At 37.1% G+C, this 26,162-nt stretch overlaps 1 protein-coding gene across 4 annotated transcripts in view; it reads left to right on the top strand.

Moving 5' to 3' along the window:
• The first annotated feature begins 8,319 nt into the window (after nucleotides 1–8,319).
• The window catches only part of ADGRV1 (adhesion G protein-coupled receptor V1), a 565,868-nt gene continuing 548,025 nt past the window's right edge, over nucleotides 8,320–26,162 (top strand). For all 4 annotated transcript variants that reach the window (XM_032276299.1, XM_032276290.1, XM_032276304.1 and 1 more), the window contains exon 1: nucleotides 8,320–8,493. In XM_032276299.1, coding sequence (XP_032132190.1) covers nucleotides 8,472–8,493 — 22 coding nt within the window. In that variant the 5' untranslated portion in view covers nucleotides 8,320–8,471. The remainder of the gene's footprint in view (nucleotides 8,494–26,162) is intronic.

Here is a 26,162-nt window from a genome sequence, read left to right as displayed (position 1 = left end):
GGATCCAAAGGCTTTGGCAAGACAGGAAAATGTGGAGGACAGACTTTTAGATGCACTTCAGCTTCTTCCCTCTGGCTCACCCCATGAAGCTTTCTGAGAAGCAGCTTTCAGTGGCCCTACCTTGTCCAAACAGAACCGACCAAGGCTTGAGATGCTCCTCACATCTTAACTCCTTTCTGGGAAAGTGTGGCTAATGTCTCACTGGAGCTGTGTTTTGAGCTCTTTCTGCTGTTCTGCTTTATACCTTCCAGAAGGACTTACTTCTCTCAATTTTCCAAAATCTTCCCCAGCTTTTCTTTTTCTCTTTCTGTTTTCTTTTTTCTTTTGGAGGGGGGATGGGATCTCACTCTGTTGCCCAGGCTGGAGTGCAGTGGTGCCATCACAACTCACTTCAACATTTGCCTCCTGGGCTCAAGTGATCCTCGCATCTCAGCCTCCTAAGTAGCTGGGACTATAGGCCTGCAGCACCACACTCTGCTTATTTAATGTTTTTTTAGAGATGAGGTCTCACTGTATTACCCAGGCTGGTCTCAAACTACGGGGCTCAAGTGATCCTCCTGCCTCAGATTGGCAAACTGTTGGGATTACAGGTGAAAGCCCCTGCACGTGGCCTTTCACCAGCTTTTCAGCCTCCTTGTAAAGTACACATTTTCTTACGTGGTCCTCATTGGAGGGATAACTCCAGGAGAACCAGTCACACAAATTTTCATGTAAATGAGAATTATGTTAACAACAGTTGCACAACCTCCTGCACCCGTGAAGGGTCTGACATGGACAGTCATGGCCCTTAGCTATAAGGATGCCAAACCCCAAAGAAACTCAGTCCCTTTCCATGAGCTGCCACAATGGAATTCATATGACTTCGATTTTAGACCCACTTTAAAGAAGTAAAGATACTTCTTTAAAACAGCATTTCCAAAGTGTATTTTGAATATTAATAGGAATAAGATAGAAGAAAAGGTTCAGTGATAAAATAAGTTTATGAAATAGCAAGTTAAATTTAAACTGATTTTACTACAATACTCATGTTTTAATATTTTATTAAATTATTATTTTAATGATTTTCTAAGAATGTTTCCCACATTTGCAGTTTGAGGCTTTTGCCCTTTGCAAAACTTGGAAACAAATTTACAGTAACTTTCTTTGATTTTTGAGGCAGAGTCTTTCTCTGTTGCCCAGGATGGAGTGCAATAGCATAATCTCGGCGCACTGCAACCTCCACCTGCTGGATTCCTGCAATTCTTCTGCCTCAGCCTCCTGAGTAGCAGGGACTGCAGGCACTTGCTACCATGCCTGGCTGATTTTTGCCTTTTTAATAGAGACAGGGTTTTGCCATGTTGGCTAAACTGTTCTCAAACTCCTGACTTTAGGTGATCCGCCCACCTCGGCCTCCCAAAGTCTGGGATTACAAGCATGAGCCACGGGCCTGGTCCCACAGTAACATTTTTAGAAATAGTGAGACAACTGGTTTACTGAGGAATTTTAATTCAGTGGGGTTCAAACATGAATCAGCATTGTGATCTCCAGTGTCTTCTGTAGGTGTCCTATGCCAAATAATTCTTTCTCACTGGGTAGCAAATCCCTTGGGCAGATTTCATAACTCCAATATAATTTAAAGCACCAATCTCAAGCCATATTTAAAGCTTTCTCTTCCAAGAGACTAATTTGGAGAAAGAGAGAGAGAGACAGAGAGAGAGACTGTGTATGGGGATTCTAGTTTTAGGAAGTCCCTTTTCTACTTGTTCCTTTTCAAAGCCTAACTCTTCTGGATACTGTGGGAAAATAGGAAAAGGACAAACATCCTTTTATTTAACATACTTACAGGTACAGTGCCTTTCTTTAGGGCTGTGGTTGCTTCTCTTGATAACAGACTATCTCCTGTCTGTGTGAGCAGCACACTAACTTTCCCAGAAGCACACCAGTAAGTTCTGTTGGCTTCTGTAAGCCTAACCCATAGTATGATTGCTTGAAGTGCGTTCTTCCTTAACCACCTCCTTTAGCTATTGCCCGGAAGTACACTGTCTCTTGTTCCTGGGATCTTATCACCACATAGGCTGTTCTCTTGTCAGGTATTGGCAAGAGTTTGATCATAAGCAGCTTCCACAGTAACATAATTCATGGGAGATCGACACATCCCTGTACAAAGGTATGAGTGAGGCTTCTCCCTTGCAGTCCTTCTCTGGGTCCTACCTCCTTTATTTCTTAAATACTCTTTCCTCTTAGTGGTAGGATCAGGGCAGATCAATAAGTTATTGACATCTAATCAGAAAATGAATTGCTGTTTCTCACTCTCTACTCTCTCTGGACAAGAGAGAAAAGCCAGAACCTCCCCACTAGGCTAACTACTTATGACTGCTTCTTTCCTTTTTCCCTTCTCCTTGGGGTGACTACGGAGGGAGGTGATTGTCCTATAGTCAATCCTTTCACTTCTAAGAAAGCTCTGGAAGCAGATTTTGTTCCCAGTAGTTGGCAGCTTTCTTTAGAAGTCAGGTGCTTGTTTCTTTGGTCTCAGATTGTAGCTAAATCACCAGTTCCAGGGGAGCAGAAAATGGCTCATTTGATGCATTGGTTTACAATATCATACAAAGTTCAAAGCAGGTGAACACAAAGTACCAGTGGGTGCAGATGCTGATCATAGTTGTTTGAATTTTTTTAGAGGTTGAGAATGAGGAATTTGGGGCAAGTCTGGTAAGAGTCAGAATTTTAGATCAGATCAAGCAAGAGGTTAAACAGAATCTGGACATATAGCAGATGTGAGAGTCAGGTGAAAACACTGATCAGAAACTAGGCAGAGAAAGAAGAAACAGAAGATTACAAAAATGAGGACCTAGAACAGAATAGTGCAGATTTCTTGCAAATAATCAGAGCTACAACATATATAACCTGTAACACACAGAGGAGCCTTGTGGGACAAGCCAGCAAATTCTGCTACAGAAAGCTTCTTGCGGGCTGGGACCATGTCCTTATTCACCTTTACATATCTGAAGCTTTATGCAATATTGGCACTTACTAAATGTTTGAGTGAGTCAATTTAGGACAAACACCGATATCAAAAAAGGATTTGATAATTAAGTAATTTTTGTTTCTGCATAAAGTAGGCATTGGTACACCATGGCCCTTGGGCCCTTTCTGACTGCCACTTTTTGTAGATAAGTTTTCTGAGCACACAGTCAGGCTCATATGTTTTCATGTTGTCTTTGGGTGAATTCACACTACAATGAATGACAAGGCTGAATAGTTGCCACGGAGACTATGTGGCCTATGAAAGTGAACTGAAATACTGATTATCTGGCTCATTATATTATAGTTAAGATTTCCTGATACCTAATCATAGAGGTTTGAAACTGTATTTACATGTTACCTGGTGACTCAGTTATAGGAGGGCTAACCCAGGTCTTACACGTAGAGGTGATTGGCAGCACCTGGCTGTTCTGTCAGAAGAATAACAGCAAGTCCCGGAGCTGAAACAGGGTGGGTGTGATAGTTCTGTATGAGCCAAGAGGAAAGACATCTTGATTCAAACAAGTAATCTCTTCCCTCCTTTCCTTGAACCATCTGTTCTTGTATATCTCTGATAGGACTGTTCATATTGTACTTTGAATTTATGTCTTCTTTCTCCTACGTGAAGTGGACTAGATGAAGGCAGAGAACATATTTTGTTCATGTTCATATTCACATTCTGAGTGTCTAATGGTGCTCCTGAATAAATTGAAATATGCATTGAAGCTAGCTGGATTATGATACTATTGAAAGAAGAGAAAAAGCAAGGTCTGGCAGCTTAGAGGCAGCAGGCTATTAAGTATTATTAAGTGGGAGATCAATTAAATGAAAATCAGTTTGGAGCAGAATGTCTGAGTCAGTAGCAGAACCAACACATAGCTCTGTGTGAAAGACTGTTTAGGAGCTTGCTCAGATTTTTGGAGGCTTTTTATTTCCAAAAGTCCCAAGAATATTTGTCTTTTTCTGACATAGTAGCAGATTCTCAGGCTTAAAGTAGTCTCGGTTGTTAAATGGATTCTCTGATCCCTTTGGGACAGGAAATTAATTTCCTTTAACTTACAATTCTGAATCAGGTTCTGACAGTGGGGCCTCCATCTCACTCATTTGCTCAATCATATTGCTCATTCAAAAAATGTTAAGAGCCTACTACTATGTGTCTGACTCTTTGAGAAAACTTGGATTTAAGCTCTGTTTGTTTTTTCATTATTGCTATAGTTTGGACATTTGACCCCTCCAAACTTCATGTTGAAGTCTGATCCCCATTGTTGGAGGTGGAGCCTAATGAGAGGTATTTGAATCCACCAGGAGGTGGATCCTTCATGAATGGCTTAGCGCTGTCCATGAGTGAGTTCCTGCTCCATTAGTTGCTGAGACAACTGGTTGTTAAAAAGAGCCTGGTACTTCCCAGTTCACTCTCTGGCTTCCTCTCTTGTCATATGAGCTCTGCACTTGCCAGCTCTGCTTTACCTACCACCATGAGTGGAAGCAGCTGAAGCCCTCACCAGAAGCAGATGCTGGTGCCATGCTTCTTGTACAGCCTGCAGAACTGTAAGCCAAACAAACCTCTTTTCTTTACTAATTATCTAGCCTCAGGTATTCCTTTAAAGCAATGCAAAAATGGATGAAGACAATTATAGAGTTCTGAAACGATAAACACTAAAATTTATTGAGAATGTTACTACATATTAGTGTGCAAATACAGTGGGGTGGGGGACTGTTGAGATGACTGGGTGCCTTATTTTACTTTTAGATTCCAGGTGGGTCTGAACTTAACAGTGGGGCGAGAAACAGAAGTGAAAGTCTGTGGCTCCTGACAACCCCTATTTTTTTTTTTTTATCTCTATCTGGGACCTAGGGCCCAAACAGAAAAAGCCTCTGAGGGGCAGATTTGGGTAATCTTGAAGTATTATCCTACTTTTATTTTGGAGGGTAAGAGGGAGTAGATATTGCCTAAAGCTTGATTTTGTTGCTTTGGTGAAATTCCTTTATGCATGCCTAAACTTAGATATGTGAAACCTAGGATATGAGAAATACCTTTTTCAAGGGAATAAAAAGATCTTCTCAGAAGATTTATAAGACTAATTAAATTGGAATAGGAAGGAAAACTGTATGACATCAGTACTTTTCTTATTGGGTTTAAGAAAATTAATTTCTCTTTACTGTGTGAAATTTAGAGCTATTGAATTGACTTTGATGAAGAGTACTGTAGGAGAAAAGGTTTATATTTCACCAATGTTACTTTTAGGCAGAATTAGGAATTGGGCTAATTTTGTCTTTAGAATCTTCAACTTTCCTTTCAACACCCTTATCTCTCAGTAGCACCTGACACCTCCCACCTCCAGGTGCCTAGTAATGCTTTTCCTTTCCTCCTCCTCCTCCTCCTTCTTCTATATCAAAGCACGATTTGAAGAACAAAGGCTCTCTAAGTTGTAATGATGGATGAGGTTTAAAGTATCTCTGATTCAGGCATATTTGTATTGTACATGGCATCAAGTCTTATGTTTTGTAAGGTTGGAATGTGAAATATAAATAAATGAAAAATGAGCTCTGGGAAACTTTTTAATATGACAGGCTTTCAGGTTCTTCACAGAACCTTGTTATATTAACCTACCTTCCTTCCTTCCTTCCTTCCTTCCTTCCTTCCTTCCTTCCTCCTTTCCTTCCTTCCATCTTCCCTCCCTCCCTTCCTCCTTTCCCTCCTTACTTCATGTACTGAGTTTCTACTATATCCCAGAGACTATTTTAGCTTCTGAGTATAAAGCTCAAATGAGAGAGACATGTAAGCTACCCCCATGGAGCTTTCATTTTTATGAACAGACGGAACACCTAAATATCTTAATAAGCAAACAGGATATTTGTTAGGGATAAATTATAGAAATTAAATAGAACAGGATAGTGCCTCAGAGTGGTGGTAAAAGTTATCAGGGAAGGTGCTTCCAAGGAAGAGATAGTTGAGCTACCCCTCAAATGAGGGCTATGATAGAAAGAGCCAGCCATATGAAGCTCTTCAAGAGCAATGTACCTGGCAGAGGGAAAAGCTTGGGCAGAGGCAGGAACAATTTTGCTGTATTTGAACCAAAGAAAGAAGCGTCAGTGTGATAGGAACACAGTAAAATGGGGAAAAAGTGGTACTAGATGAGGCTGGAGAAGAAAAGACGAACAGAATTATGTGAGGTCTCCTGGTCCATGTAAGGAGTTTGGATTTAAGTTCAATGAGCATTTGTTTAATAATTTCAGCATTTGAGAGCATTTACACTACTTTGTCAAGTATTTGTACCAAAATTACAAACCATATTGTTTCTTGTGGTTTCTTGCATATATTCTTCAAAGCAAAGCTTTTTGGAGAAGCCTTCAGCAATCCATATACTCTTTTCTTCCTAGAGATTTCTAGCACTCTGAGTGGCTCGTTTATTGTAAGACATATTCTGTTTTTTGGTTGACTAACTTTCACCCCAAAAAGAGTGCAAACTCAATAAATTTAGGGTTGTTTTAGAGATAACTGTTTTTCCCACAGTGCCTTCCAGAGTCTTCTGCTTCCTAAACACTTGGTAATAATTGTTAATCAATTACTTAGCTCCCTGAGGTAGATTGGGTGAGGGTGTAAATTTTCATTTACCCAACCCAGTACCTAGCGTAATATTATACACAAAGTAAATATCCAAGCTGAGTAAGTTCAGTTGTGGGGAGTGTTTTAATCATAAGACTTGGTGAAACAAAAATTAAGATGAAATATTTAGTTGGTAGACATTGACTTTGCCAGGGTCTTAATAAATTAATATTTAGCCACAAATAAAGCCTTTACAAATACTAATAAAACACCACTGTGGGCTGAATATACATTTTAGGAAGGCGTTTTAAATGATCAGTAAGAAAACACTTTTCTGATACTGTTTTCTGTTTTACATGTGCCTACATGGATAATTGATTCACTGTTTCACTTTAAGCTGCTTTAAAGTTACCGTTCATATACGGTAGGATTTGGTAAGCATGTCTGTCTGGGTCTACTCTGCTAATACGCTCGTGGATTTAAAGCTTCCAGACCCAGGTCCGACCTTTGTAGTTGAGCCTCGTAGGAAAGCTGTTCAATCTCCTGGATCACCTAGGTTACTCTTCTCCCTACCTTTTCCAGTGCCTTGATGTGTCATTTGCATTCCTACACAGTTTCTGTATAAGAATCATTTAGCCTGAACAAACTTGCCCTTGGATACCCAGCTGTTTGTTGAGTATTGCAGCTTTCAGAGGAAGCGTTCAGCAACAGCTCATAATAACGCTAAATTAGTGTCGCTGAACAGCAGTATGTAACACAAAGTAAGTATCTAGTTATTCCTATTCCAATTAGGAAGAGTACTTGTGTGAGCTGCATTTAAAATGAGGAGATTGAGAACCTTATTATTATTATTTTTTTGTCTATAAAAAGCAGTGAATTGGTGTCGGACTGCTAGTCTTTCTCCTTGCTCCCAGTTTGAAACTTCCATGATTCTAATAATGCAGCATTTGCTTTAAAAATCTCTGGTGCAGGTGGGGATGTGAACATTGCTAATGGTATGGTCTGACACTGGGCCTTTACCTTTGAGCACTGGGAAAAATAAGCAACATTTGCTGAGGTTTACAACGTGCCAGGTGTACTGTAAAGAGTTGCACTTCACACACAATCTCGTTCATCTACTTACGAGTTAGTAATTAATAATCCTATTTTTTATTATTTTTTATTATTAACGAGGAGACAGAATTTATCCCAGATGTTGACCTCAATCCCTGCTTTATAAATTCAGTTGGCAGTAGATCCGTCCTTTCTGATGTTTCAATTTATGCTCAAATTCTTATTGGGTAAACTTAGGGAGTGCTTCGGTCAACATGAAAAGAAATATTCTTTTAGGAACGCAGCAAGACTCAGTAAATGGGTTTTCTTCCCAGAAGGAAAACTAGGAATTGCTTACAGTGGAGTATCCAGGGCGGTGTGCACCGCTGTCCACATGGTGAGTTCCTCGTGCCCAAGGGGGCAAGTAGAAAGTTTAGCCCAAGAAACGACTAGAAAGCGCTGACAGCGCACTTAGACTAGAAAGTGCAGGCTGAGGCAGTACTCGCGCGCCCCTGAGCTTAGGCAGGTCAGCTCAGGCGCCTCGCTGCTGGAAGAGTCCATTAGGGATGGCCAAGGCAGGGTGTTCCCGACGCCGGAGCGTGGACCTGGCTGCCCGCTGCGTAGAGCACTGTGCGCTGCCCTGGGCGGCCACCCCCGCTCCGCTGGTCAGGTGAGCGCTGCCCCGGGAGCCACGGGTCCTATTGGAGCAGAGGGAGGACGCCGGGGGAGGAGGCGGGGAGGTGGAGAAAGGGGAGGAGGAGGGAGCCCTCCTCCTGATCCTGTAGCGGAGTAAGCATCTGCAGCCCCGGCTAGGAGTACGTACAGGAGCGAGAGGCAGCCAGAGCGAGGGTGTGCGAAGGGAGGGCCGGCGGGGACCGCTGGGAGCGCGCGGATGTCGGTATTCCTGGGGTCAGGTAGGCTATGGCTGAGGGGTCGTGCTGCGAGCATGGCGGTGCCCCAGGGGAGCGCCTCAGCATCAGCACCTGTTGCAGAAGGTGGGCGGCGAGGACGGCGCGGAGGGCGGGCCACTGCCTGGTGCAGGGGGGCTGGGCGCGCACCCGGCGCCGCGGGCTGCGGGTAACGGGGAATAGCTGCTCTTGTCAGTTCTGTCCCAGGCTGCGGCTTTGCAGGGAGCGTTAGGTTCCTGTATTCCCTACTCGCGCCTTCTAAAGATGCCGCATTTCAGGGAAAGTGAGAGGTGAATGAGCACAGTGAAAAGTTTCCTTTCCCTTTTTTCTGCCTGTTTGAAACCGAACCCTAGCTTTAATTTTAAAAAGCCTGTTTGGAAAATAACGGACCAAGAACGGCGCGCCGTAGGTAATAATTGATAATGGGCAGGGTGAGATAAACGTAAGAAGGAGTCTTGTTTATGTTCCAAAATAATGACTGCATCGAGGAATTTCAGTGAAATATATTGATTTTAGGGAGCTTGGGATTAACATGAAGTTATAGAATAATATATATGTACATATAATTTAAAAGCATATACATTTTTAATTTAAAAAACTATCTCAAAGTTGATTTTTTCTTAAAACCAAGAAATTATAGCAGTGTTCGACAGGGGAAAATTGATTTTAAGATGTATTAACTTATCCTATGTAACTTGTTTTAAACCAACTTTTCCCACTTCATGAAATCCACAGCCTTCAAGATGTGTGTAATGTATTTATTAGTATGCTGCACACTCTTTTAGAAACTGATATCAAATTTTAAGGATGTGTCATTACTGAGAATTAGGCTGCAAGTCAAAAAATACCTTAACGAATACAGGATGATTAGAAATTCTTACTGAAGTTATGATTACTTTAAATTACTAAAGTGCTTTTTTTCTCCTTTTGTTTGTAATTTCTCAGAATAATCAGATCAAACAACAGCAAAAAACTTCCAACAGATCATAAAGAAGAGAAAAAATGATATCTGAGGCAGGATACAACTGAACACCAATAATTTATTCTGGGGTAATTTCTTAGGCTAAGTGGTAAACTATTCCACCTATATAATTTGAGAAAAATGTAGGCTACAGGGAGATGTCAAATACACCCTGACCTGTGTTATAATGAAATATATTAGATATTTGTGATTAGGTGGAATGTTTTGGCTCTGCCATTGACACACGGTGACTTCGGACATTCACCCATCCTTCCAGGCATTAGTGTCTTCAGTTATAAAATAAAGTAATTGGGCTAGGTGATTGCAAAGGTTTATTTCAGCTAAAAATATTGTATCTCTGAAATTATATTACTTTTATAAGAAGTAACCAAGATATATACACTTTTAAAAAAATGCAACAGAAATACAACTGAATCCTACCTCCTTTTTCTCATTTCCGTGATGAATAAATATAGCAGTCATTCCTTAATGAATGCATGCTATGTAGTGAATTCTTAGAAACCGTTTATGTAGATTATCTTATTTAACACAATACCATCATAAATTGAAGAGTAGTATATCTCAATTTATAGATAATGATCCTGAAGAATGAAAAGTTTAAATTCCTTGCCCAGAATTCCAGTTTATAAGAACTGGGTCAAATATTTTTTCCCAAATGCCCTTAGGACCTATACTATACTCAATGTGATGACTAAAAGGTAAAATTGCCTATAAACTGAAGTAATCTTGGGCTGATGTAAGAGTCCATAATGGGGCAAAGGTAAGTTATGTATCACTGAGTTTTGATACCATTAAATATATAGGTGCTGTATCAATCTCCATTTATTATATCTTAATAAGTTACACATTTATGCTGTATATTAATTGAATGCCAATTGTATTTATTTTCAGAAAGTGAAAATATGAGATGTATTTGGAACACAAATGCTTTTACACTAATAAAAATAACTACTAGAAAAAAAGTGAGAGAGCAGATGCTAGTATTAAGCAAATGCTAGTGTAAGTATGTCAGATGTCTTTCCACTAGACAAAAATGCTTATGCCCAAGGAAAAAGGGTGTTCAGAGAGGAATTAGCTGTGACTGAGCTCTTTTGTTCATATTATCATGTTGAATGATAATAGTATGCCACATTTATTGAATGCACATTGTATGCCAGGAATTCTCTTAAGCCCTTTATTAGTGTAATTTTATATTGAATCATAAATTAAATAGTATTATTCTGATTTGCAGGTGAAGAAACTGAGGCAGAAAGATCTATGCTGTGGGAGGACCCACAAAGAAAATACTTTTTATCTTAAATTAAATGTGTGTTGGTTCATTGTTCTGAAATTCTTAGGCTATGAATATAACATGAAATCTTGAAGCACTGGAAGGAGACTTGGAGCCAAACTAAACCAACTCTTTATTTTGAGGAAGCTGAAACCTAGAAAAGTTAAAAGATCCACTTAAGGTCACACATTTTAGTCATCTGTACATTCTCATCAACTATTAGATAGGAAGTATCCTAATGGGTTAACTTGGTCGTTAATTGTTTGATTTGTTGTTACTCAAACAAATGCCACCTCATGCCCTTTCTTATATTGCTCCCATTGCTTTTATTTAAAATTTCAAGGTTGCCCCATTAGGATGCAAAATCCTTGAAGACAGTGACTGTATTATATATTTCTCTTACATAATATCCACAGGGTTTTACATAATGGTTAATCTATTGCATAAATTACTTTGTTGCTTATTTGCCTTTATAAGTCATTATTTTAGGTACCAGGTCTGAAATCTACATAGTGGAAACATAATGCCATCACCGTTTTTCACTCCATGTAGAGGGCAACTAGATAATTTACAGTTGCTCACAAAGTATAATGAGCTTCTTAGATAATTGTTTAATTTGGTTATAAAATACAGTGTGTTACCATAGAGAGATTTGGATGTGTATTTCCCTGATTTTTTTTTTTTTTTTTTTTTTTTTTTGAGATGGAGTTTCGCTCTTGTTGCCCAGGCTGGAGTGCAATGGCACAATCTCAGCTCACCACGATCTCCGCCTCCTGGGTTCAAGCAATTCTCCTGTCTAAGCCTCCCGAGTAGCTGGGATTACAGGCATGCACCATCATGCCTGGCTAATTTTGTATTTTTCGTAGAGATGGGGTTTCACCATGCTGGCCAGGATGGTCTTGAATTCCCAACCTCAGGTGATCCATCTGCCACAGCCTTCCAAAGTACCAGGATCACAGGCGTGAGCTACCGTGCCCAACTGTATTTCCTTGATTTTGGGGGGAAAATCACATAGCTAAGTATCACACACAGTTCAGTTTATCCGACCCCCACTCTGTTCTTTTGATTTAGAAATAACTTTTTTTTCTAACTGCAAAGATAATGCAAATTTATGCAGGAAATTTAGACAGTAAAGAAATAAAGAAAAGTCATCAGAACCTCCCCAGTCTAAAGGTTTTGGTGAACATCCAGCCAGAGAGCTCTTCTCTTAACTCATGTCGAATCAGGGTGAAAGCGTGATTATTTATTGAAACCATTTATGGTAAAGTTTGATTTAGTCTTAGTATTCCATTACTTCTGGGCAGTTCAGACTTTATATAAATAAAGGTATTTGTTGAGTAGTGAAAATAAACATACAGCTAATAAACCAGAGTCTACTCCATGTAGAATGGAGTAGTACAGAAAGTTGATTTCCTCACATTGCATGCCTAATTTTTTCCTTTCCTTTCCTAAATCTTTCCATTCCCAAGGTAGGATTGGGAGCACAGGGAGCCTCTTTATGCATGTAGGGTTCCCCAGTATACCAGGATGTTAGGCCACACAGGAAGCCACAGCACCCCAGCTCTGTTGTCCTGAGTTAGGTGTGGTAGAGGAGGAGAAGGGTGGAGCTGAGGCACAAACGACTGTGGTAATACAAAGGCTGTGTTTTCTGATTCTACTGTGACACACTATACACTTAAAAATGTACCAGACTAAGTCTCTCCCCCAGCTGCTGGGCAGGTGGTCATGGGGCCCTTTTCTGGTGCAGTCAGGCGTAAGTCTGGCTTTACCTCAAAGCAAGGGCAAGATGCTGATAGGGCATTTCTCATTCATTTATTCAGGATTCTGAAAAGCTGGAATGGACCCTCTTTTATATTAAAGGGAAACACTGGCTGCTAGAATCATTGTCCATAAATGGGTTTGAAGTAATACTCACAAAATTATTAAGTATAAAGAAAAGTTGGGGCTTTTCTTTGAGAGAGACGATAGCTCTCCTTCAAATGTAATTACATTGAAAACATTTGTTTTGAAGATTATGATTTTTGGTTAATTTCATAAACCTATCTGTTATTTAAAACTTCTTTCCCTAGGCATATTTTCTTGGTTTATACTATACATTTGAGCATAGAGATTTTTCATGCTTCACTTTATTAGGGGCTTAACATGGCTTTAATCCAACCATCTGCTCGCATCTTGGCACATCAGCACGTCTGAGGTGCTGGTAGGGGCTAAATAAATTTCCCACATTTTAAAGGTTAGGGAAAGAGCTACCTTTATGAATAGATTTCAAATGATTCTCAGCAAGACAATGGTATAGAAGTGGAGTAAAAATGCATTTCATTCTCTGAAGCACAAGGTCCCCTGTCTGTCTTTAGTTTTGCTGAAAGGCAATTAGCATTTCAACTAGCCAATTTGGTTACATGCAACGAAGTACTTGGATTTATAATTTGCTGCTCTCTGTCTGAGGCTGTTGAGTGCTAGGTCTTATGTAATCCTCTCCAAGCAGCCTTCTCTCCAGCATAGTTATTGTTGCTGGTCTTAAATAACTAATCAATGGAGAGTTTTCCTTGCCTTCAACTGTAGGGTGCCATAGGGCAAGGAAAATGAAATCCCAAGCAAATAAGGGGATGACTGTAATTATAAATAGTCATTATTGAAATGTGGCACAGGTTGAAAGACAGAATAGCTTCAAATAAAATGCAACTCCAGAAAGTCATTGTGTGCACTGTTAATGGTTTATTTCTGCGTGCAGTATGCACAATAAGCATAGGGCATACATACTGGCATTAATTCAGTTAACATGACTCAAAATTAACAAAGAAGTTGCAATTCCTTTATGCCAGAAAGAATTCTGTGGGGAATAAGTGTAAAAGAGAAAAGATTCTTAAGTGTTACAACAAATGAATAAGTGCTCTGAGGCATATTGTGGAAATAAAGGTTTTGTGCTGTGTGCTAATTGAAAATAAGATTGTGTCACCTTCTTTAGTCATGAATTTTGACAATCAGGTATTATTAATGTACTTCATGTGTACACTCTTATTCCTGTGAAGAAACCACTCTATGGTATGCTAATCCTTTTGTTAGGATAATTAGAATGATATTGTCCTGTAATCCATGTCATGGATCAGTAATTCAGTATAACTCATCTTTTAGCACAATACTATTTTTGCATAGCTATACTTATATAATTATTTGGAAGTAAAATAATGCATTTCCCATTCTTCAAATAATGTTTAACTGAAATAGGCATAATAGAAATGTTTCAGGTGTAAGTCTTACAAGTGATCAGTATAGTTTTGAGAGCATATGTGAAAGCATTGATTTTCATCTATATTTCCAATCTGTGATTATAAAGCTTTTATTACCATTATAGTTAGAATGATTAGTTTTATTTAACTAAATTCAGCAGTGTTGATGGAATGAAATGGAGAGAGCTTGTTGGTTCTCTGGCAGACTAGAAAGCTAAGGTTGGAGAGTGTTCTGGAAAAAATGGGACTTGATTGGGACTTTGAAAAATGATGGAGGAAAGGGAGTGGAAAGAGATAGAAAGGCCTGGGAATAGCTTAGATGAAAGATGCAGAGGCCTGAATAATACAAGTGTCTAGTTCCAGACACATGTTAGATTAACCTGACTGGAAAAGTTGAAGGAAGAGAAAGAGATAGCTGGAAGTGCAGAGAAGGTTGGATTGTTTTTCAAATTGAGATATAATTCACATATATTTAAAAAATCACCTTTCAATGTTTACATTTCCATGGTATTTAATATATTTAAAAAGTTGAGGCTGGGCATTTTGGCTCACTCCTGTATTCCTAGCACTGATTTTTTGGGGGTTTGTTGTTTTTTTTTTTTTAGACATAGCCTCCCTCTTGTCACCCAGGCTGGAGTGCAGTGGCACCATCTTGGCTCACTGCAACCTCTGTCTCCCTGGTTCAAGCGATTCTCCTGCCACAGCCTCCCAATTAGCTGGGATTACAGGTGCCTGCCACCACACCTAGCTAATTGTTTTGTATTTTTAGTAGAGATGGGGTTTCGCCATGTTGGCCAGGCTGATCTTGAACTCCTGACCTCAGGTGGCCCACCCACCTCAGCCTCTTAAAGAACTTTCATTTACGCATTTACAGATAGATGGATGTTTGAGTTTCTTTTACTTTTTGACTATTATAAATAATGCTGCTATTTGTACAAGTATTTCTAAGCAGATGTGTTTTGTTCTCTTGGTTACACATCTAGGAGTGGAATTGCTGTGTCATATTGTCATCCTGTGCTTCATTTTTTGAAAAATTTCCAACTGTTTTCCAAAGTGTGTTTACCATTTTATATGCTCATCAGCAATTTATGAGAGCTTCAGTTTCTCTCTGTCGTTTTTCTGTTAACCATCCATTAGGTATCTCATTCAGGTTTTGATTTGTATTTCCCTAATGACTAATGATGTAGAAACCTTTTCATATGCTTGTTGGTCATTTGTGTATCTTCTCTGGAGAAATTTCTATTCAGATTTTTTGCCCATTTAAAAAATAGATTTTTTGTTTTTTATTGAGTTACAAGAAATCTTCACATACTGTAGATACTAATCCCTTATCAGATAACATCATTTGCAATTTTTTCATTGTGTGGGTTGTCTTTTATTTTCTTGATGTTGTCCTTTGAAGAAAAAGTCTTTAATTTTGATGAATTAATTTATTTAATGTTTCTTTGGTTGCTTATGCATTTGGTGTCACAGCTAACCAGCTGTTGCCTGATACAAGGTCACAAAGATTTATACCCGTGTTTTCATCTAAGAGTTTTATAGTGAAAGCTTTTACATTTAGGTTTTCATTTCATTTTGTGTTAATTTTTTAATATGATATAAGGGTCCAGCTTCCTTCATTTGCACATAGATATCCAATTGTCCAGGTTCCGTTGGCCAAATAAATTATTCTTTCATCACTGAGATGGCATGGCTCCATTGTCAAAAATTAATTGACTATCAATGTATGGTTTTGTTTCTGAACTCAACTCTGTTTCATTGATCTAGTTGTCCATCTTTCTGCCAGTACCTCACAGTCTTGATTATTTTACATCTTTTGTTAAATTTCTTCCTAAGCATTTTGTTGTTTTATTAATTATATGGTAAATGGAATTATTTTCTTAATTTCATTTTTTAATTGTTCATTACTAATGTAAAGAAAATAACAATTGATTCTTGTATATTGATTTTGTATCCTGTAACCTTGCTGAACTAATTTATTTTTTTTGTGTGGTGTCTTTAGGATTTTCTATATTCAGTATTATGTCATCTGCAGATAGAGATAGTTTATCTTTTCCAAGGATGTCTTTTATTTCTTTTTCTTGCCTAACTGTCCTGCCTAGAACTTCCAGTAAAGTGCTAAAAGGAAATGATGAGAGCTGAGATCCTTGTCTTGTCCTGTGATCTTAGAGAGAAAACTTTTGATCTTTCAGTATTAAGTATGATGTGGATACCCTTTATAGCTACTGTTTGTCAAACTGAAGAATTACTCCTTGATACCTAGTTTGTAAAATAAAAAGATGTAGAATTTTTTCAGGTGCCTTTTTGTGTCTGTCAGGATGATCATGTGATTCCCTCTACTTTTTTCTATTAATTTGGTACGTTGTATTAATTGGCTCTTGATGGTGAACCAATGTTGCATTCCTGGATAGATCTAACTTGGTTATATCACATATAATTTGTTTTATATGTTACTGGATTTGGTTTGCTAGTATTTTGTTAAGAGTTTTGTGTCAATATTAATAAACAATATTTGTCTTAGTTTTTTTTTACGTTTTTTTTTTTTTTTACCCGCCATATTGTCTGTGACTGGTTTTAGTATCAGTGTAATACTGGCCTCATAAAATGCTTTGGGAAGTCTTGTTCTTTATAATATATTTTTAAATTTGTGAAGGGTTGATGTTAATTATTCCTTAAACATTTGGTAGAATTCACCAATGAAACCATCTGGTCCTGGACTTTCTTCATGGTAAATTTTGTGATTACTAATTCTGTTTGATTGTTATGGGCATATTCAGATTTTTAATTTATTGTCAGCCAATTTTGGATGTTTGTATCTTGAATGTTTGTATCTTCCTAAGGATTTGCTTACTTCTAGGTTATCTAATTTGTTGGCATACGGTTGTTCATGGTCATGCTTTATATACTCAGTTTTATTTCTGTAAAGTTGTTAGCAATGACCCTTTTTGAATTTCTCATTTTAAAATTTAAATCTTCTTCCTTTTTCTCCTTAGTCTAGCTAAAGTTTGCCAGTTTTTTAATCTTTTTTTTTTTTTTTTGTCAGAGTCTTGCTCTGTCACCCAGGCAGAGTCCAGTGGTGCGATCTTAGCTCACTGCAACTTCTGCCTCCTGGGTTCAAGCGATTCTTCTGCCTCAGCCTCCAAAGTAGCTGGGATTACAGGTGCATACCACCATGCCCAGCTAATTTTTGTATTTTTAGGATAGACAGGGTTTCACCATGTTGGCCAGGCTGGTCTCAAACTCCTGACCTCAAGCGATCCACCTGCCTCAGCTTCCTGATTACAGGCATGAGCCACTGTGCCCGGTCACTTTTGTTATCTTTTCAAAGTACCAACTTTTACTTTTGTTGATTTTCTCTATTCTATTTCTTTTATATATTTTATTTATTTCCTCAAATATTTTTTCTTTCTTTTCTTCTGCTTGATGTGGATTTAGTTGGCCTGTTTTTTCTACTTTCTTATGGTGGCAGTTTAGGTTATTTATTTGAGACCTTTCTTTTTTTAAAATATATGCATTTATGCCTGTAAATTCTTCTCCAAGCATTGCTTTAGGTGCATCCCATACATTTTGGTATATTCTGATTTTATTTTCATTAGTCTCAAATTATTTTCTAATTTACATTGTGCTTTCTTTTTTGATCCTTCGATCACTTAGGAGTGTGCTATTTAATTCAACATGTTTGTGTATTTTCCACTTTTTTTCTGTTCTTTCTATTCTCATTCTCTTATGGTTGGAGGAGATACTTTATATGATTAAAGTCCTTTAAATGTATTGAGACTTGGTTTAGGACCTTATATATTATCTATTCTAGAGACTGCTTCATGTGTACTTGTTAAGATATGTATTCTGCTGTTGTGGGGTGAAGTGTTCTGTAAAAGTGTATTAAGTCTAGTTAGTTTATAGTATTTTTTAAACTCTTGTTCATTTTTATTTAGTTGTTCTATTCATTATTGAACATGGGGCACTAAAGCCACTAACTATAATTGTTGAATTGTCTATTTTTCCCCTTAATTTGGCCAGTTTTAATATTGTCCATTGTGTCCAATATTAGTGTCTTAGTCCATTTTCTGAATAGCAGAGATTAGGTAGTTTATAAGCAATAGAAGTTTATTTGACTCACAGTTTTGGAGGCTGGAAGGTCCAAGAACTTGGCTCTGGTATCTGGCAAGGGCTTTTGTGCTATATTATTCCAGGATGTAAAGTTAGAGGGCAAGGAAGCATGTGAGACAGAGAGGGGAGATGGGACCAAACTTATCCTTTTATGAGGAGGCCAATTCTGTGATGACTAACACACCCCCACTAATAGCAGCATTATTCCATTCAAAAGGGCAAAGCCTTTATAATGTAATCACTTCTTAAAGGTCCTACCTCTCAATACTGTTACAATGGCAATTAAATTTCAATATGATTTTTGGAGAGGTCATTCAAAACATAGTAATTAATATAGTTACTTCAGCTTTCTTTTGGTTTCTGTTTGAATTTTTTTCATTCTTATTTTCAACTCATTTTTTTAGTTTAAAGTGTACCACTTGTAAAGAGCATATAGTTGGGTCATTTTTCCAATTGATTTTTAATGACTTCTGCCTTTTAATTGGAATATTTAATCCAGTAATACCTAATGTAATTACTGAAAAGTAAGATTGATGTCTGCCATTTTGCTATTTGTTTTTTGTGTCTATGTCCCTTTTCATCCTCTGTTCCTCTTTTACTACCTTCTTTTATTTTACGTGGATATTTTCTGATGTATCATTGTAATTTTATGGTTGTTTCTTCTATTATGCTCTTTTCGTTAATTTTATTATTGGTTACCCTGGGGATTACATTTAATATCCTAACCTATAATAATCTAGCTCAGATTAATAACAACTTAATTTCAATAGTATGCAATAATTTTGCTCCTAATAGTGTCATTTCTGCTATTTTGTGCTGTTATTGTTATACAAATTACATTTGTATACCGTGTATTTTCTTTAGCACAGATCTATTGTTGTTGCGTTATGTAGTTGTCTTTTAAATCAGAAAGACTAAAAGTAATTATAACAAAAGTATACATTTATGTCATCTTTTATATTTATCATGTGACATTTTCTGGTGCTTGACATTTTTTTCTGTGGATTCAAGTTACTCTCCAATGTTCTTTCATTTCACCCAAAAAAAGTCCTTTTAGTATTTCTGGAAAGCAAAGTTGGTAGCCACTTGGTCTCTCACTTTTTGTTTATCTGGGAATGTCTTAATTTCTTCTTTATTTTTGAATGATAATTTTGTTGTATATAGTATTCTTGGCTGATTGTCTTTCACCATTTTGAATATCACTGCATTTTTCCCTCCTAGGCTGAGGAGAAATCAGATATTAGTCAGGAAATCACTTTTATGTGATAATTTTCTTCCTTCCTCTTTCATGATTCTGCTTTTTGTTATATGTGGATCTTCTTGTGTTTATCTTAGAGTTTACTGAGCTTCTTAGATATGTAGATTAATGTTTTAAAATCAGATTTGGGAAGGCTTCAGCCATTATTTCTTCAGCCATATTACTTTAACTCATTTCTGTTAGTCTCTTCTTCTGGGATATCCGTTATGCCTATGTTGGTATATTTAATGGTGTCTTGTAGGACTTTGAGGCTCTGCTGATTTTTCTTCCTTATTTTGTCTTTTTGTTCCTCATCCTGGATAATTTCAGTTATCTTCACATTCACTAATTCACTTTTCTGCCTGGTCAAATCAGCTATTGAGCCCCTCTAATGAATTTCTCAATGTAGTTATTTTACTTCTCAACTCCAGATTTTTTTTTTAAACAAATAGCTTTTTCATATCATTCATTTGATATGAAATCATTTTTATACTTTTTACTGTTTGATATCCCTTAGTTCTTTGAACATGTTTAAAACAATTGATATAAAGTCTTTGTCTAGTAAGTCTAACACCTCGTGTGTTCTCCGGGAACAATTTTTATTGATTCCTTTTTTCCTGTGTATTGTTTGTATTTTCTTGTTTCTGTTCATATTTGGTACTTTCTTTTCTAAGAAACTGGGCCTTTAAAATAATACAATGTATGGCTTTGAAGTTTGTATTCTCCCTTTTCCTAGGGTTTTTGTTGCTGCTTTTGTTGTTGTTCATTTAGTGAACTTGCTGAAGTCTTTTTAAAGTATGTACTCTTATGTGTGGCCATTGCACACATAATAAACAGTGTGTATGACCACTCTGCTTGGTTAGCTTAGTGGTCAGCTAATGACTGTACAAAGATTTTCTTAAATCCTGGGAAACAGTAAGTCTCCCAGTTTTTGCTTGGGACCTTCATGGGCATGTTGAAGCGTACCTTTAGCATTCACCCAGAAAGTTTTCAGCTCTGCCTAACCTTCACTTCCTCTTTGCACACAGCCTCAAAGCCAGCCAGAGGTGAGAATGTGGGGCTTTTACAGGTTTTTCATGAACATGTGCACAGCCTTATACTTGTGTGTCATCTTCAAGATTCTAGGAATATGTCAGAGGATTTTAAAAGTTGCAGTAAACTTCTCATTGCTCAGTCTTTCCTTTTCAGCTTTTAGGTGGCTTATTGTTTGTCCCAGCTGTTGTTAAATAATTGCCTGTAAACATTTTTGACAAGTGCCTCTAAGGAAAAGCCTTTTATCCACTGGGCAAATTTTGAATCAGGTCAAATAAAGATACTGTGGTGAGTGAAGTCTTCTAAGAAACCACTAGATAGATCAAACAATGACAACTCTGTGCATTGGGCTTTGTTGGCTTTCCTACCCCATTCTGTTCCCTTCAGTGGCTGCCTGGCTGCTGGTTTTAACTATGATAGCAGGCTGTTAGTTTTTAAGGTGACTTTGGAGGCTGGGAGAGTTATGTGGGAATAGGTCAAGTTTAAATGTAATAAAGTTCACTGATTTCCTGGAGATGCAGTTTTTCTTTAATAAATGCTCCTTGGAATCCTGCAATCCCTTAGTTAATTTCCAAAGTTCTGCATGCATTGATTCTGACAATTTTTGCTAGTTTTCTCATTACTGTATTTTTATGGAGCAGAGGATTTTAGGAGGTCCTTACCCTGACATTTGCACTGGTTTGGATTTTCAGAGCAAGCATTAGGGCTTCCCTCTATCTCTTGTTAGGCATTATAGAATCACTGTCAGTTTCTGAACAACAGATTGATATAAAAATAGTCTTTTGAAGACTGTTCTCTTGTAATCTATAAAAGGCTAATTGGAATGGGCAGAAGAGAGCAAATTCATAAAGGCAATAATCATGGATGTATGTTGATATGCTCTTCTTTTGGGTAGCAGCAAAACAATGTTAAATGAAGGATAAAGGAGGCATTTAAAGAAAGTATCAGAAGTACTTGGTGACATTTTGCATGAATCAGTGTTTTAGCAGGTTTGATGTCTACAAAATAAAATAAAGTAAAGTTCTTCTGAAGAATATATCATCCATCCAGTCATCCATTCATTCACCATATATATGTGGGCTGCTGTGCTGGATGTAGAGAAAAAAGAGGGAACAATTTTCAAAGGAAAAAAATTGAGACTATAGGATGTGTATTTTGGGACTCACCTTGGAAAAGGGAAGGGTCTCCTGTACTGTGAGACAGGAGAAAATAAAGTAACTGGGGGAAAGTGGAATTAGAATGGACTGGATAGGAGGAAGGATGCATCAGAGAATGTATTCATGCCTTTCCTCACCTGCCAGGAAGGATGGATAAAACAGACCAGTGTCATTTAAAAGGAATCTGTCCCCTTTCTTCTAATATCTTGTTAAACTCACGTTGAAGTTATGGGCAAATGTATCACAGATGGCTTGAAGGTTTCACTTAGATCTCTCCTTGTGTGGATCTGCTAATTAAATAACACATTTAAGGCCATCAAATTGTGAGGAATCAAAGTAATGCTTTCCAGTTCACAGTTTTCTTCTCAGTCATTATGCTGGCCAATACCATATTTCCTTTCTTAAGAAAATCAGTAGGTTTTCTTAAGAAAGGAAATATGGTATTGGCCAACATAATAATTGAGCTATCCAGTATATTGCTATGATCAGAAATGTGATTGAATATTATCTGATGACTGCTGAATCCATTCCCTGATGGCTTCTGTCTTTTTGGTGGAGGCTTATCTAAATTACAGTCATGTATTGCTTAATGATGAGGATATCTTCTGAGAAATGTGGTATTAGGTGATTTTGTCATCGTGCAAACATAAGAGAGTGTACTTATACACACCTTTAGATGATATAACCAACCACACAGCTAGGCTATATGTATATCCTGTTGCTCCTAGGCTAAAAACCTTTACAGCATTCTACTGTGTTGAATACTGTAGGTAATTAATACACCAAGGTAACAATTTGAGTATCTAAACATACCTAAACCTAGAAAAGGAATAGTAAAAATACAGTGTTATAATCTTATGGACCACCATCATATACGTGGTCCATTACTGACTGAAACATCATTATTGCAGTCTATGACTGTATGTTGAATGAACTGCCATAATGAGAAATAAATTGCTGTTTCCTTCTGAGACAAATTACTAAAGTTGTAAAATGTTTTTTTTTTTTTTAATCACTTGATTGAGAACTGGGATTTAAATAAAAATTAAGTCCCATTTACTAAAACATAATTTGTCGGATATGGTTAATTCATGTGTCTGTGCACGTGTGTGTGAGCATGAGTGCACATTTATCTCAACACCATTTATTGAATAGGGAGTCTTTTCCCCATTGCTTGTTTTTGTTGGCCTTGTCAAAGTCAGATGATTGTGGGTATGCAGCTTTATTTCTATTCTGTTTTCTATTTTGTTGCATTGGTCTATATTTCTACTTTTGTACCAGTACCAAGTTGTTTTGGCTACTGTGGCTTTATAGTTTAGTTTGATGTCTGGTAGTGTGACGCCTCCAGCATTGCCCTTTTTGCTTGAGATTGCTTTGACCATTCAGGCTCTTTTTTGGTTCCATGTTAATTTCAGAGGGTTTTTTTTTTTATTTTTTTTTTTTAATTCTGTGAAGAATGATATTGGTAGTTTGATAGGAATAGCATTGAATTTGTAAATTGCTTTGGTCAGTATGGACATTCTTATGACATTGATTCTTCCGATCTATGAGCATGGAATGTCTTTTCATTTGTGTAATCTGATTTCTTTCAGTAATGTTTTGTAGCTCTCCTTGTAGAGACTTTTCACCTCCATGGTTAGCTGTATTCCTAGGTATTTCATTTTCTTTGTGGTTATTGTAAATGGGATTATGTTCTTGATTTAACTTTCATCCTGAACTTTGTTAGTATATAGAAATGCTACTGATTTTTGTACATCGATTTTGTGTTGTGAAAGTTTACTAAAATTGTTTATTAATTCTAGGAGTCTTTTCATAGAGTCTAGGATTTTCTAGATATAGAAGCATATCAGGTTGATGTTAGCTTCATAGAATGAGTTAGGGAGGAGACCATTCGTGTAGATTTTTGGGAATCTTTTTAGTGGAATTTATATCGGTTCTTTTGTACATCTGGTAGAGTTCAGCTGTGAATCCATCTGGTCCAGGGCATGTTTTAGTTGGTAGGTTCTTTTCACTAATTTAATTTCAGAAGTTGATATTGGTCTGTTTAGGGTTTTATTCTCTTCATGGTTCCATCTTGGGAGATTTTGTGCTTGCAGGAATGTAACCTTTTCCTCTAGATTTTCTAATTTGAGTGCACAGAGTTGCTCACAGCAGTCTCTGACGATTTTCTCTGTGGGATCAGTTGTAAAAAAATATAACTTCCGTAATATAACTTTTGTCATTTCAGATTGTGCTTATTTGGATCTTCTCTTGTTTCTTTATCTAACCAGGGGTCTGTCAATTTTATTTATTTATTTTCCAAGATCCAATTTTTGGTTTCATTAATCGTCTGTATAAATTTTCACATCTCAATTTTGTTAAGTTCTTTACTTTTAGTTATTTCTTTTCTTTGGGTAGCTTTGGGATTTGTTTCTTCTTTTTTTCCTAGTCCCTTTAGGTGCAAAGTTATGTTGTTGATTTGAGACCTTTCTAACTTATTTATTAAGGTGTTTTTAAGTCCATTGCCTTCCTCTTAATACTGCTTTGGCTGTATCCCAGAAATTTTGGTAAGTTGTGTCCTTTTCATTAATTTCAAATAATTTTTACATTTCTGTTTTAATTTCAGTGTTCACTCAGGAGTTATTCAGAAGTAAGTTGTTTACTTTCCATGTATTACGTAGTTTGGAGAGATTTTCTTGATAATTGCTTTCCATTTTTATTGCACTGTGGTACAAAAGTGTATTTGGCATATGATTTCAGTTGTTTTTTATTTATTGAGGCTTGCTTTCTGACCAAGCAAGTGGTTGATTTTAGAATACATTCTGTGTACAGATGAGAAGAATGTATATTCTGTGGTTGTTGGGTGGAGTGTTCTGTAGATGTTTATTAGGTCTAATTGCTTAGATGTTAAGCTTAATTCCAGAGTTTCTTTGTTAGTTGTTTGCCTCAATGATCTAACACTGTCAGTGGAATGTTGAAGTCTCCCACTGTTTTAGTGTAGTTGTCTGAAGTCTTTTCTTAGGCCAAGAAGAATTTGTTTTATAAGTCTGGGTGCACCAGGGTTGGGTGTGTATATATTTAGGAGAACTAAAGCTTCTTGTCGGATTGTATCCTTTATCGTTATGTAATGCCTTTCATTGTCCTTCTTAACTTTTATTGGTTTAAAGTCTGTTTTATTTGATATAAGGATGATGACTCCTGCTCTTTTTTATTTTCTGTTACTGGTAAATCTTACTCCACTCTTTTACTTTGAGAATTTTTTTTAGAGATGGGATCTCACTCTGTCACCCAGGCTGGAGTATAGTAGTGTCAACATAGCTCACTGCAGCCTTGAGCTCCTAGATTCAAGAGATTCTCCTGCCTCATTCTCCCAAGTAGCTGGGACTATAGGTGTGCACCACCATGCCCAGCTAATTAAAAACAAAACAAAATGAAGTTGTTTTTTTTTTTTTTTTTTTTTTAAAATACAGGGTCTTTCTATGTTGCCCAGGCTGGTCTCAAACTTGTCTTCAACTGATCCTCCTGCTTCAGCTTCCCAAGTAGCTGAGATCACAGATTCAATCCACCATGCCTGGCTTAATTTAAAATGAATTCACTTCTTATCTTAAATTTTCTAATATAAATAAATGTGTAATCATAAATACATCTATATTAGATATTTTCATTGAATAGTGTTACATTGAAAACATCAGTATAATAAATATATTTCTAAAACTTATCTAGGATTTTTTCCTTTTGCTCCCAAAAGTATAAATAATTGGAAACAATCTTTGAGTATTATTGTAAAGCAATTTGATCATTGTATGGCAGTTTTGCACAGTATTTAATAGTAAAGTCAGGAAACTTTGGAAATTGTTCATGTTTTCAGGTGACTAGAATGCTGTAGCTTATATAAGTCAGTAGCATACCTAGTACAGCTAGTGCTCGACTTACGACCACAATTGGTTCAGACAGACCGGTTGTAACACGATTTGGTCATAAGTTGAGTAGGCTATATGTACAGTACTGTGAAATGATGTTATGAAAATCTTTAAGTCATATTTTATCATAATTTTCTTTCATTGTTATATATCATAATTTTCTTTGTTCATTTTATGTGATTTGTATCATCTCTACACCATTTTGTTTCTTATTTTTACATTCGTCAGGTTTAAGTAAAACACTGCATTACCAGTACAACTGGTTTAATATTTGTAAAACATACAAAATTACAAAATACAGATGCATACAAAAATACAAAATACAGGTGTAAAAAATACCACAGGAAACATTTTCCCAATTGCAAAACATATCAAAATATATAAACATGTACGAAACATTTTATTGGTCGCTGGTGCTTGGCTGTGGATCGTTGATGTCGTCATCTGAGGCAGCAGTTGGGGTTACTGGAGTTGGTTTTTCCATAAACATGGTGAGCTTTGTCTGAATTGTATGTTCCTTTTTTTCTTCATAAATTTCACGATATGGACGAAACACATTGTGCGCCATCCGTTCAATCCTTGCAAATCATTCGATGTTTGGGTCCATTGCTTCGAAATGTGTAAGAAGTTTATTCAGTAAAGATAAACCGTCTGATAATCCCTTAGTGGTGAACTTTCTTTCTGACTCCTCCTCCTCTTTCTCTGCTTCTCTTCTTTCTTCTTCCACCACTCTTTCTTCTTCCAGTTCGATTAGCTCTTCA

Source organism: Sapajus apella, unplaced genomic scaffold (assembly GCF_009761245.1).
Source record: "Sapajus apella isolate SASKATOON/1434 unplaced genomic scaffold, GSC_monkey_1.0 scaffold1, whole genome shotgun sequence".
Lineage (NCBI taxonomy): Eukaryota > Metazoa > Chordata > Mammalia > Primates > Cebidae > Sapajus > Sapajus apella.
The sequence above is the reverse complement of the archived record's forward strand: the minus strand, read 5'-3'. Positions and strand labels throughout refer to the sequence as shown.